At 36.6% G+C, this 14030-nt stretch overlaps 1 protein-coding gene across 13 annotated transcripts in view; it reads left to right on the forward strand.

Moving 5' to 3' along the window:
- The window catches only part of LOC110833793 (uncharacterized), a 73847-nt gene that overhangs the window by 33885 nt on the left and 25932 nt on the right, over positions 1-14030 (forward strand). For 11 of the 13 annotated variants that reach the window (XM_087348783.1, XM_087348785.1, XM_087348746.1 and 8 more), the window contains 3 exons: positions 2952-3260; positions 4660-4808; positions 6993-7082. In XM_087348783.1, the coding sequence (XP_087204909.1) occupies positions 2952-3260; positions 4660-4808; positions 6993-7082 (548 nt within the window). The remainder of the gene's footprint in view (positions 1-2951; positions 3261-4659; positions 4809-6992; positions 7083-14030) is intronic. The other 2 variants (XM_087348768.1, XM_087348776.1) reach the window with 2 other exon arrangements.

The following is a 14030-nucleotide window of genomic DNA, read 5'->3' on the forward strand; positions in this document are numbered from 1 at the left end:
AATAAAAAGTCAGTAATTTAGCACATATGAAAATTTGGGTCTTGTAAGTTTGTATAAATTATGTAAGGTTTACCTTGTTCAGGGTTCTGTTTGAATTATATATTTTTCATAGAAATTTCAGACTTTTAGTAAGCTGCGCGTGAATTACAGTAAACTCCTGATTATCTGGGCTAGTGAAGGAGAGATGACACAAATAATGAACTGTTTCAGCTTTTTGTTATGAAAATATGAATTTTCCTGGTGACTGATGTCATCGCTGTCTTCAAACCCTCTATGACCCATGTAGTTTAGTAAAGTTACAACACATTGTATCACTATGCTCTGATTGATGTTCACTACTTTCTGTTTCTTCTTCACCCTTGTTCTTCCCACCATCTTCTTCTCCCTTTTGTTTCATGGCAGCGCTGACAGTGTCTGCGTGTTATGTGCTGAAAGCCCAGTTCATGCCTGTACCACTATCACATTCCTTTACAAATTCTATTAACTTCATTTTGTTACTATGCCATGTACAGTTTGTATCCATATCCAATAATCTTTGGATAATTTTGTTGATGATTTTCCATTTTCAAATTTTACAAATAACTTGGCCATTTGTTTTGCTGTCAATACTGTTTTCTTAGTTTTTCAGCCATTTTACTCATTATCTACAAGTGTTAAACTTTATCTTATGAGTGATCATTATGCTGGGCTTTGGATATTTCATTACTTATGTGTTTCAATTAAATCCGTATATGTTCAAGAATATAAATGCTGTACGTCCTTCTTCCTTAATGGATTAGGTCATGGCCTGTTCTGTTCTGTTCTGGTCTTTTGTTTTCCATCCATCATTTCCAGAGGTGTCTTATTGGTTGGTATTCCATGATTTGTTTTGGTATTCTTTCCTCTGGCATTTGTTCTGTTTGTGATTTACATTTTTTTCTATATTTTATTATTTTCTGTTACTGATTCTATTCCCAATTCATTTGTAATGTCTTCATTTCTGAAATCTTGTCTTGTACATCTATCGACTGACCTTAGGAAACACATTTCAGCTTCTAGTAATTTGCTTATATCTTGAAATTGTCCACGCCTCACTGCCATACAGTCAGACACAGAATGCCATAATGGAATAAAATCTTACCTGTGGATGTCTCATTTTTCCTTTTAGTGCTGTACTTAGGTTAATAATCACTTCTACCTAACTGATGCATGGTGCATTAGTAGAGCATAGTGGAATTGACTGTAAGACATTAATATTTGAAAGAGACCAAGCATATGTAGCTTCCCTTGTTTCCACCACCTTGACCATTGGTACAGCCCCTTTTTTACCTTGCCGCTGTAAAACACTGAAAAAAGATTACTATTTGACCTGTAGACTTCCCTCCCAAAGGTGGACAGTATGATGTAGAAAGAGAATGGAAGTGTAGTTTAGCATTGGCTGTAGGTATTTTATTTTGACGTAAATACATCTATAAGGAAGGGTCATTTGGCAAAAAAGTGTAACAAAAAAGATCCGATAACAATGGTTACCTAGGGAACGTCGTCTGTTTACTCGGCATTATTGTTACCTATGAAACTTCATCTGTTTACTCAACATTATTGTTACCTAAGAAACGTTATTTGTTTACTTGGCATTGTTTTGTTACCTAAGAAACGTTACTTGGCATTTTGTTACATTACTTCCGTTATTGTGGCAAGAGCTGAGCTGTGATTCGCTTGTAGAAGAAGTGCATTGTGGAGTAGATAATTTTGTGCTGGTAAAAACGTTTTACAATATCACAAGTACTAATCTTATATAAGAATTATTAAGTAATCTGTTGTTGCGTTAGTTTGTTGCATCATATTATGTACAAGGTGGATGACATTGATGCTAAAAGACTCCATAAAGCAGAAAACGTAAAAAATAGAAGTATTAGATAATGAACCTAAAGTTCCCAAAAAAATACCAAAAACTAATGCTAAACCGCTTCAGATAATCTTAATGGGGCCTGCTGGATGTGGTAAAACGTTTACTTTAAAATTACTAATGGAAACATATAATAGGTTTTGCGAGCAACACAACGTTTTAAAAAACGCATATGTTGCATGTGCATCCACAGGAAAGGCTGCAGTTGCTGTAGGTGGTACTACAGTTCACTCTGCGTTTAGAATTGCCATGTCAAGAAAGCAAGGGGGACTTAGTAGGGAGACGTTGCAAATGTACAGATCGGCATTTCATAACGTTGAAATGTTGTTCGTGGACGAAGTAAGCATGATTAGTGCTGATATTTTACACACTATAAATGCGAGATTACAGACAATATGTAATGAATATGATAAACCATTTGGGGAAATGAATGTAATATTTTGTGGAGATCTTCGACAATTACCACCTGTAAATGCGAAGGCCATATACAAGCCTCACAAAAATTCCTTGGCTGGTGCTAATCTGCGGAAATCGCTGTTGTTTTTGACGTAAATACGTCTATAAGGTAGGGTCATTCGGCAAAAAAGTGTAACGAAAAAGGGAAACGAAAAAGTTACAGGAAAATCTGTAAGATCCGATAACAATGGTTACCTAGGGAACGTTGTGTTTACTCGGCATTATTGTTACCTAGGAAACGTCATCTGTTTACTCGGCATTATTGTTACCTAGGAAACGTCATCTGTTTACTCAGCATTGTTGTTACCTAGGAAATGTTACATTACATTACATTATATTTCATTACATTACAATACATTACTTTACATTACATTCATCTACCACAGACCCATCTTAAGCGTAACTAATTCAAGTTAAATAGGCAATGTCTTAATCAAACTTCACTCAATTGTAAAGCATGTATAAAGGAAATATTTAGAATAAAGCCAATATATAAACTTCCTTTCCATATAGACGTATTTACGTCAAATTCTCCAGAACCGTGGTTCCACTGTCACTTTTTATTTGACCAAGTATTTGAGATTTAAATAATATTTATTATTGATTTCAGATATTACAGAGCCAAACATTGTGATTCCACCCTTGAGTGAGTCAGATACATACTTTGCACCAATTTCTCCAGCAGCAAATACAGCAACATCTACGGTATCAGTATCTGCAGTTAATAGCAGTGTGAGCAGCAGTGTGATGAACTCTGGAAATAGTAGCAGTAATACTGGAGGGACTGGCAGTAGTGGTTCAATGTGCATGAAGCCCTCTTTATTGCTGGAGATGTTACAGAGAGGTGGCCAAAATCAAGCAGGTCAGGGTGATGCAGCATTGCCTCCCATTATCAAAACATCCAGTATCAGGGACTTGGGTAAGCAGCTGCTAATTCAATTATGTCCATTAAGCTGGATCATAACTTCAGATTTTACAGTTTAAGTTATGAATAAGATAAAAATAGTGCAGCAACATTTCTGGAATTTACCATTCCCCTTACTATAATCACATATCTTCTGCTGGTTAAAAAGTTTTTCTATTATTGATTAATAAATTCTCTTTGAGAAGGGACAGTAATTTGTTGGTAAAATCTATTGCAACTTTAACAGTGGCTGTTTGCCATAACTGCAGAAAGATGTTAATAAGAATAACATCATAAATGGTACAGCACTTCTTTAAAATGTGTTCAGTCTGTGTTCGATCTGGTCATTAGGTTTTTTGTGAAGAAAAGAGTTGCAGGGGTTGATCTAGATGAATTATGCGTGTCATAAGAAGGCACTGGTAATATGAAGAGCGTCACACCACAACTGAAGACCAGTTGTAAATCACTGGTCAGAACATGCCTTGTAAAGTTTAATTTTAAAAAGCTAACTTGTAGATAGCATTGAAAAATGTAGCCTGTCTCGCATGGATAAGACTGGCTGAACAGAACTTTGCTGTTAGCTTGTTCATAGCAGGAGGCATTTTGAGAGGAACCTGATGTTCTCTGTTTACCATGGAACATGAAAAGAGTTTGATTTGGTCACAGTTCCTTCTTAACTAACCTGCATGTTACAAGGTCCTCATCTCTGTTATTTGATTTGTAATTTACAGCATATTCTGTTGATCCTAGGCATGTCTGTACTGTGCTGTGTTCTTCTCAAGTTGAATCCTCGAATATGATGTGCATCTGTTTTGTTTTAAGGGCACTGATGATAGACTGATATGCATTTGTCTTTTGTTAATGAATAGATTGATACATGTGCAAAAAGTAGTTGAATAAATATAGCATATGTGTACTTTAAGTCAGGATGACTGGTCAATGGTCAGAGATTTGAGCCAACATCTCCAGAATATGGAGGTCAAGTACTAACCACTTGACCATGAAATTAATTATTTTGATGGCGACAGATCTTTCTTTTACAGTGCATTCCTACTTCTTGGAGGAAATGTGTTTCAGGTTGTCAGATTGATTGATATAGATTAAATGTTAAAGGACATGCCTTGCCTTTCATACTTTATTTAATGGCACTTTATCAGGTATGTTATGTATATTACCAGCTGTGAATAATAAATTTGGAATAATGAAGAAGAAAGCTGACCTGTCTTTTTAAGATACTGTCCCATTTTCCCAATGAGGTTGACTAAAATCATGAAAAACCTTGGCAGAGATCAGCTGTGATACATAAGGCCTTAACATCCTAATCTGTATGTAGTGACATTTTATGTACCTGCTTTAATGTTCTAGTATTTTGAAATATTGATATTTATTTGAATGCAATTTGTTCTTGTGACAGAAGCTGCTGGGAAGATGCAGAGTGTGGAGGAACTAGAAGCCAGAATGAGGCAGCAGGGTCTAAATGTTGCACAACAGAATAACAAGAACATAACACATTCGTCATTAAATAAGAAGACTGAAGAGGATTTGGTGGCCTTCAAAAAGCTGGTAAGAAATTTAGAGACAACAGCTTGATATAAGTTTACCGTATGTGGTGCTTAAGATTTTCCCTTTGTGTACTTTTTACTATTAGGGTATTTCTTAAAAAGTGGTTCAGTTTTAATTATATTATAAAATATATCATAATATAATTGTGTGTGATGTCACTGATCACAGCAGTCCTTATACTGTGTTACATTATCATGAAGCAATGCTTAACAAAATAACATGCACAGTACAGTTGTTAGTGAAAATATGTACTATGCTTATAGTGCTGGTTAAAATGAGTACGAATTTTAAAATTTTAGTGTAGGGAAACTCTGAGCAGGCCTGTAATAAACAGATTGGTAAACAAGTATCAGATGTTAGGGACAGTGGTTGACAATAAGAAGTGTATTCTTTGTAAAAGGAAGATGGAACATGTGAGAGCATTGATCATGTTCAACAAGCATGATGCACAGCCTCAGAAAATCTGTAAGACGTATTTCTCAACAACTTGACTTGGGAAAATCATCATCATACAGGATTTTTCAGAAAGATGTGAAATAATTTTCATACAAAATTCATATAAAGCATGCCATTGTGTAGGGTGATAAACAAAAAAGTGTTGGCTTTATATGGGCCATTTCTTTGAATTTTAGATTAAAATCTGGCACTTCTGTAAAGAATATGGCTTACAGACACCTTTTTTTTCTGTGGCTATTTATATAGACCTCAGAAAACACACATGAAATAATGGAGAGGTCATTACATTCTCAAAATTGCCTTGTACTGTATGTCGTTTTTGCTCAAGGTGTTCTTGGACAGTTTTTCTAGACAGTGTATGCTGAATGTAATCTCCGTGTCTTAAGAAAACAGTTTATTGTGTTCTTCCACTTTCAAAGAAACACATTTTCAACTGTCTGGTGCTTGACTGCACACAGCAAATACAGTGCTGAACCTTCTTGATAAGCATTTTTATGACAAAGTCCTATCTAATGATTTCCTGTGCATTTAGAATATGGTTGTTCCTGATCAGAGTACCATTCATGTCAGTCAATGTGATTTCTTTGATTTCTTCATACGGAGTTTCCTTAAGATGCTGTGTACAGAAATATTTCACATACAATTCAAGATCTGAATCAAAAATATTCAACAGCTATGAACAGCATCATTGAACACACTGGCTGAGGCAGTGATACATTTCCAAAGGTGACTGACTATAGGTGGGTTTAATGCCATTGTTACACATATTTGAAATGTGTGATCCAAGGCGTCTGTAGATACCACCTTGTTTATTTGTAGGTATATAATTTATTTTAGTAGGTGTAATTGGAACTGGAGCATCTTTTTGGAAATGTCCTTTAGATAAAATGTACGAGTATATTCTGCATATGTAATTGGGTTGTCTGACAGATTACTGTATGCGTTGCTTTATCTCGAGTTGAAACATGTAATTTTATGCTGTTATTGAAAAGATGTTATTACTGTATTGCTTCATACAATCTTTACAGTATATGGTTGTAAGGAATACTGTTTAGTTTATCATTGAGTTGAATAACACATCAATATTTTAGTTTCATTTAAAGTATGGGACATGTTTTAAAATTTAGTTTGAGTTTATTTTAAAATTTGACTTATAATTGCCTGATAATGAACGAGAATTAAATTTTCCTTCCAGCAGGTTTCATGTAGACATCCAGTATCAAGTTTAATTTAAATCCATTCAGTAGTTTTAAGAATTGCTTAATTACTTCTTCTAAACTTTCTCATGTGTTATTTTGTGGTTCTAACTTTGCATGCTTTTGCATTTTGTTTAATAGCTAAATTTGTTCATAAATATAATTGATGTGTAAATGTATTTTGTAATGTATTTCAAGTTTTTGAGCTATTTAATGTAGGCATTACTTTTGCATGGTTTTATTTCAAAGATGGCTATCTTCTGGGTTGTAGTGCCATATAGCCTGATTGAAGTTTGCCAAAATTTCAGAGGTCCCTGCTGCATCCATCATCGCCCTAATGATGGAGGCAGCAACAACCTCCGAAACTTTGTTTAACTTGTACCAGACCACTTGGCACTACAACCCAGAAGACAGCCATCTTCAGATTCACTGCCATGAAAACCTCAAATCCTACTACGGTTTCATTTTTTACACTTCATCCCCTTTTCTTTTGCATTCTTTTTTTTCTCTTTTTTTACATTTTCATTTGCAGCTTGCACAGGTGTTTGATGGTAAAGTGATACCTGCTACAGCCACGAATGGTGCATTTCCTCAGAAACCACAACCACTTAATTTCCTGCAGGTAAAATTTGTTATGATGTGTCATTTGTTTTCATTTTTCTTTAGATGTAGCCTACCACGTTTTGGAGGTATTGGGTGAATCCAGTGTTAGTCCCAGTTCCTCACTTATCATTTTCTTTCCATTCTTCTATCATGCTTTTTTCCTTTTTCTTTTTTTATATTGATTCTTGTTATTGTTTTCATAAACTAATTTTTACTTCAATATAGAGGATGATCCAGAAGTCGCACAACCCAAAGTATTAATGTACATATAATATACAGTAATATACAAATCTAATGTAAACCAAACCATATGCAAATGTAATGTTCACCTTACCAAATGGAAATCACAGAAGGTGTTAAAAGTGTGATCCTCCTTCTCTGTGACACAAATTCACTCTTTTATCACATTTCTAGACACACGACGAAGCATTGCCTGGGGTATGGTTGCAATGCACTTCTCAATGTTGGTTTGCAGTTCAGCCAGGGTTCAAGGGTTGTTTGCATATACTTTTTGTTTCAAGTATCCCACAGAAAAAAATCAGGTGGTGTTAGGTCTGGGGAACAAGGTGGCCACAAACCCTTAGAAATCACACAATCACCAAAAAACTCAGCCAACATTGCCAGGATGGAATTGGCTGTGTGTGCAGTGGCCCCATCTTGCTGAAACCAGCAATCACGTTCTGTTTCCTCCAGTAATGCAATAAACTGCATAACAAATTCCTGGTAATGTTCAGCAATAACAGTTTCTCTAAAGAAAAGAGGACCTACCACCCTGTGACCACACTCCAATCTTCTGACTGTGTAAGGGCACCTCATAGAAAACGTGTGGATTTTCAGAGCTCAAAAACCTACTGTTCTGACTATTTACATAACCACTTAAATGAAACCAAGCCTCATCTGTGATGAAAATGTTGTCCAAGATACCGACACCGTCCCTCAAAAGTTCTCGGAACCATTCACAGTATCGTAATATTTTCCCTTTGTCCAGTTCCTTGAATTCGTGCATTGTGTGAATTCTGTAAGGCATAAGTTTCAGCCGCCTCGTACACCTCTGCATTGTTCCATAACTCAATCCAGGCTGCTGTCCTAATCTTCATAAGGACTACCTGGGTCACCATTCTAACCACAGCCTAACTTCATTCAAATTTTTTCACTCAGACTTGATGGCCATCCAGTTTGCTTCTTGTCACTTACGCAGCCTATTTCACGAAAACGGCGAACAACCAACCAACCAACCAACCAAAAAAGCTAACTGAGGGCGGAGTCCTGCGCAAGCGCAAGCATCATCCCTACCTAGGTGACACCATACCTGCGCACAAGGTGTATTGCTGGAAATGGTACACGGTCTTAACTAGAAAAAACGGAAATTATGCTAACGCTAACGGGGTTTCGTCGTGGCGAGAGCCTCGTCCATTACAACTGGGATCTGTTGCTGCTGATGGGAGGTTATCCTGTCAGGCAAGTTGTCCAAAGGAATTTGGTTGGTTGGATCTCTGGGGTTTGAACCCAGAGAGGGAGGGGCCGTTTCGGCTGAAGGCCTCCGCGGCATGGGGGGAAGATCGCTTCAGCTGATGGCCTCCATGATCGGGGGGTGGGGGGGGGTGGGGGGCCGTGCCCCTATTAAGTTATACCCTGGCATTCGCCTTACAACTGAGGAAAAGCACGGAAAACCTCAGTCAGGGTAGCAACGGCGAACAATTTGGCATATTGTTGATTTATTCGGCATGTACAGTGTTGCCAATACTTACTTTTCCATGCTCTTCTGCGCGACTTTTGGGTCGGGTTGCACGACTTTTGGATCAGCCTGTATATTGGGTATACTTATACAGTGTCATGGTTGTATAAAATCATTGCTGTCTTAGAAATATCACATTTTCATATTTTTGTGTATCAGATGTAAAGAATTCTAAAGTGTAAGTAAGTAAGCATGTCCTGGGCAGAATTATGAATTCTTTATAAAGAATGGAAATTATTATTGCTTATTTTATGATATACTAGCATTTGCCTTAACCTTAAATTAGTGCTCATGTTATGTCATTGTTGCTTATTAGTACAAACCTGGAATCATTTGTAATGTCTGTAAAAGACTCCAGAAAGATAAGAGACTGTTTCATTACGGTTGAAACTTCTCTTTTATTTCTAAATTTGATGTAGGACCAGACAAATTTCCATTGTGCGCACTTTATCACAGGTCATGTGAAAAACAGGTATCTCATATATTACCTTTCTCAGAATAAAGAGAAGTTACTGGATTTCATTGCATAATTTACACCATCACGTAATTTATTCACTGTGATTTTTCTTTCCAAAATTAAAGAAACAAATTTACATATGTAGCATATCCACATATAGAAATTGTGTTAGTAAAGTTTCACATGCACCTTTAATAATGTGGCAGATATCACATTAATAATCCATATGTAAAACTCTTGTAATGCAGCACATATTCAGATGGATTTAGGTCATGATGTAGGGCCACTCCTCTGCTCTTAATACTCTAGAAACTTTACATTTAGAGCGACTCGAGCAAAGTTATAAAAATCCAGCCAAGCACTATTGTATTGGAAATATTGCCCCCATTATGGTAGCTCCAAGGACGGATAAGGAGTAATCTTTCCTATGGAAATGGCCACATCAATCATTTACTTTTTATAGAGTAAGCAAACCAACAACTATTAACACTATAATAAGACACTGTTGCCATACGCGTTTCAACCTCAAGAGGTCATCATCAGTGGCATCAGGGAAATTAATACATTTAGTCAAATGGTTAAAACTGGATTCAGAATTAAAAATGAAAAGGGTATTTGACAAAATATTTGAAGTGACACTGCACTAGATGCTGTTATTCACAGGAGTAGAACTTGCACTTAGCCATTGATCCCATGTTCGGTGGCCGTAGCTGGTCTTGGCGAGCTGTAGTTGCGTCATCTGTACCTGTGAACTCCAGAATGAATATTTCGTCAAATACCCTTTTTTTTCATTTTTAATTCTGAATCAAGTTTTAACCATTTGACTAAATGTATTAATTTCCCTGATGCCACTGATGACCTCTTGAGGTCAAAACGCGTATGGCAATAGTGTCTTATTATAGTGTTAATAGTTGTTGGTTTGCTTGCTCTATATTCTAATACACTACACGGTATGCAAAGTTTTAAGATCATTTACCTTTTGTAAGTCACAGATGTGTTCATTAAGTTGACGTGTGTTTTCAGACTAGTTTGATGGATAGAAGATTGTCTCATATGCCACTTCCCAGTACTGTTGTCATGAGGAGGATCTTAGCCATAGCGTTTCTAAATGCCCTTCAAACGTTAGTAACATGTAATCACTATGAGCCATAATGTGCACTGAGCTTTCTTCTGTGGTGTTGCCATTGCACTGATTGTGCTGAGTCATGTAGATAGTTGGCACATGGTGTAGTTGTGCACTAGTGGATATGCCAGAAACTTTTTCTGTAACTAGGAGAACAGGGAGTTCTTTTCAAGAAAAGTGGTGTGCCATCACATTTTTATAGTTTTCATCAAATGGCTCTAAATAAGGAGTTTTTTGTTCTGTTGAAATGTGAGAGATAGCACTGGGGTATTTCATGGTCACCTAGGTCCCCTGATGTAATGTGCCTTGGATTTTCCTATAGCATTACATAAAGAATAGTTTATGTGACCTTTGGGCATACAGGCAGTGTTTAAACATTAAAACATAGGATTATTGAAACTGTAATTCCAGACATGTTTGAATGTTTATTGGCTGAGATATATCATCATTCTGATAAGTGCCACATTATAAGATGCGCAAGTGGAACTTTGCAAACACAAAATCAAAGTGTGTGTGTATTTAATGCATTCTATCCTTACATATGAAAGACAACATGAGCAAATAATTTTGTTGCCAGTGTGAAAGAGATAGCCCCAAGTTTAAAACACAAGCATGGCATTTGAGAGGGGTGACACTGCATTCATCACAGATGAGAACCATTCTGTCATATGTTATGCATCATGTGGTGCAACCTTTTGACTGTGCAATATGACTGTTGAGACACACTGAAGGAATATTGATGTGACATGAATACTAAAGTACATGAAAGAATTTGGATTTAATGATTGATAGTTTACATTTTTTAAAGCTTGTCATCTGTACAGTATTCAGTGAAAACAAGTTGTGGAATGTATAAAGTGTAAGAAATATTTGAAGAATTCAAATGATAAAATTAGCAATCTTTTACTACCAATTAACCCAACATAGTGCATACTAAGTAATCTAGTTTTATGTACAGATTATGGTCACCTAATTGTAGAAGGAAAAAATGTATGGATTATGTATAGCATACCCACAAAAATTAGACTTTTTAAAAAATGCAAAAACTTAATAATATGCATAATTGAAGAGTGTCAGTTCATATTCCTGGACAGTGTGTTGGACAGAAATCAGAATTTAAAGAAGAACCTAAGATATTTTTTCTTAGATGTTTTCTTCTGTAAAAGGGAGCTGTCAAGAATAACATCAGCAGTTTTGAATTAGAAAATATTTTTGTTCTGGCTAGCTAATAATTAAAACTGAATTATTTCATACATTACTTAAACAGTGTAGGAGTACAGTATGTTCGTTTTGCATGCCTTTGCACTAATAACTGTGATTTGTTTCACATTTGAATTAATCGTATTTGAATGACATCATCCTATTAGGTATTAGGCCATGTGGCCTGTTTTTGTTTTATGCCACCTCTTCAGTTATCTTCTTAACTTGTCCTCCTAGGTTTCATGCTGTAATCTGTTTTGGTATTCTGTTATTTTCCATTGTTGTTATATTTTGTTTCCAGTAAGTTTGGTAATTCTAAACGAGATGTAATTGAACTAAAAGCCATTTTGAGTTTCTAGGTGCTTTTGCAGCTAAAAATTCTAAAAAATACACCTGTTGGTTTTTCTTTGTCAGTCTATCCACATGTAACAACTTGAGAACTGCTGAATGGATTTTCATGAAATGTTAAATTGTGGACAAATTTTAAGAAAATTAAAATTTGTCAACACATTCCAGTTTTGGTTAAGATTAGGTAACAAAAACAAGCACTTCACATAAAGATGTACCTGCATTTTCTGTGCCAGATTGAATGAGTGGGATGTGTTCAGTTGGGGAATCATGGCATGGGGAGTCCTAACAGGCATAAGTTGGGGAATCCCCTCTTACAACTTTACCCAGACAGGCACCAGAGATCCCACCCATGCAAAGATCATTGAACCACTGGTGCCATGTTAACTTAAAATCCTGGAACCTGTGCCATAATTATTATGCTGTGCACACCTTTCCTAACTTGTGTTTGTGTGTATGTTTGTATGTTATCCATACTTCTGTAAAGTTTAGTTCCCAGTCACAGTGGCCGCACGGTTTGAGGTGTGGACTTTGTCCGCCTCAACACTGGGACTGAGGGTTCGAATCCCACTCAAAGCCTGTATGTTTGTCTGATTCTTTCTGTGTTGTGCTGTCCTGTATATAGATAGAGTCCTTGTGATGGGCTGATCACTCTGTTGAAGTTCCCTGAGTTCAGTTGAATTTCAGTGGGTTCCTTCATGAGGGTGGTCCATGTAGTCTGCTGTCTTGTCTAACACAGGGGTACTGCTGAAGTCAATGCGGTGTCCATTGTTTATGCTGTGCTCCGCAACTGCAGACATTTCAGGCTGCTCAAGACATATATATATATATATCATATGCTCTATTCATCTAACCTCAATGGATCTTCCAGTCTGACTTACATATACTTTCCTGCATTTACATGGAGTTCAGTACATATTTAGAATATTGATAACTTTTACTAACTAACTAGATGGCTTATGGAATTGAAAGGTTCATCACCGAATTAACGAAAGACCTCCACCAGACCCTGTCCTGGGCTAACAAAATCCAGTCTCCTTCAACTCCTATATCCCGCAGATCCCACCTGAGATTATCCTCCCATCTACATCTAGGTCTCCCCAGCGGTGTCTTCCCCTCAGGCTTCCCGACCAATACCTGGTGCACCCCTCTTGCACCATCCATGTGCCCCATATGCCCCGCTTATCTCATTCTTCTTGACTTAATCACCCTGACAATGCTGGGGGAGGAGTACAAATTTTTAAACTCATCATAATGCAGTTTTCTCCATACCCCATTGTCTTCTCTCCTAGGCCCAAATACCCACCTCAACACCCTATTCTCAAACACCTGCAATCTGTGTTACTTTCTCAGAGTGAGAGACCATGTTTTGCACCCATACAAAACAACAGGCAGTTTTGTGTATTTTAATTTTCAGGTTCTTAGAAATCAGATGGGAAGACAAAATATTTTGAACTGAGAAGTAGCAAGCATTTTCAGAATTTAATCTCCTAACTTTCTCATGAGTATCATTTTGATTTGTTATTTTTGTTCTCCAATATTTGAACTTTGTCACACTTTCAAATGATTTATTAACCACCCTAATATGATGTAGGATTTGAGGTTTTCACTGAGGTGAGTATGAAGATTGCTGTTTTCTGGGTTGTTGCACAGTGGATATCTACCAGACTACACTGCACAACAACCCAGAAGACAGCAATCTTATTTTTCCTAATATGATTTTGCTTGCCTGTCTGCTGATGGGATACTAACATGTACTTAGTTTTTAGATCAGAGCCACTGAAAAGTTGGGCCAGTTCATATCATGAGTTTGAGCAGTATTTCTCCTTTTGTTCACTGTAAGTCTTAGGTATGAGCTCATTGTGAGGACCTGAATGGAACTTTCAGTTTGAGTACAGTATGCAAAGGTACAGCCACACCATGCATTCTACACAATTCAAGTTTTCAGGTTAATTGTTAGTACTCCAGAGGAGTCAGTCTGGGAAGTCTATTTATGCAGCTTGATTTTATTCATTTACATAACATTTTTCAAGTCTTTTTATGCCCATTATTTGTGTTCTTCTTTCTTTTAACCTTGTAAGTTAATTTATGAGAAAGCTTAATG

The sequence above is a fragment of the Zootermopsis nevadensis genome, unplaced genomic scaffold (assembly GCF_977971745.1).
Source record: "Zootermopsis nevadensis isolate Lab colony 2312 unplaced genomic scaffold, Znev_1.0 Znev_ptg000002l, whole genome shotgun sequence".
NCBI classification, from domain to species: Eukaryota; Metazoa; Arthropoda; class Insecta; order Blattodea; family Termopsidae; genus Zootermopsis; species Zootermopsis nevadensis.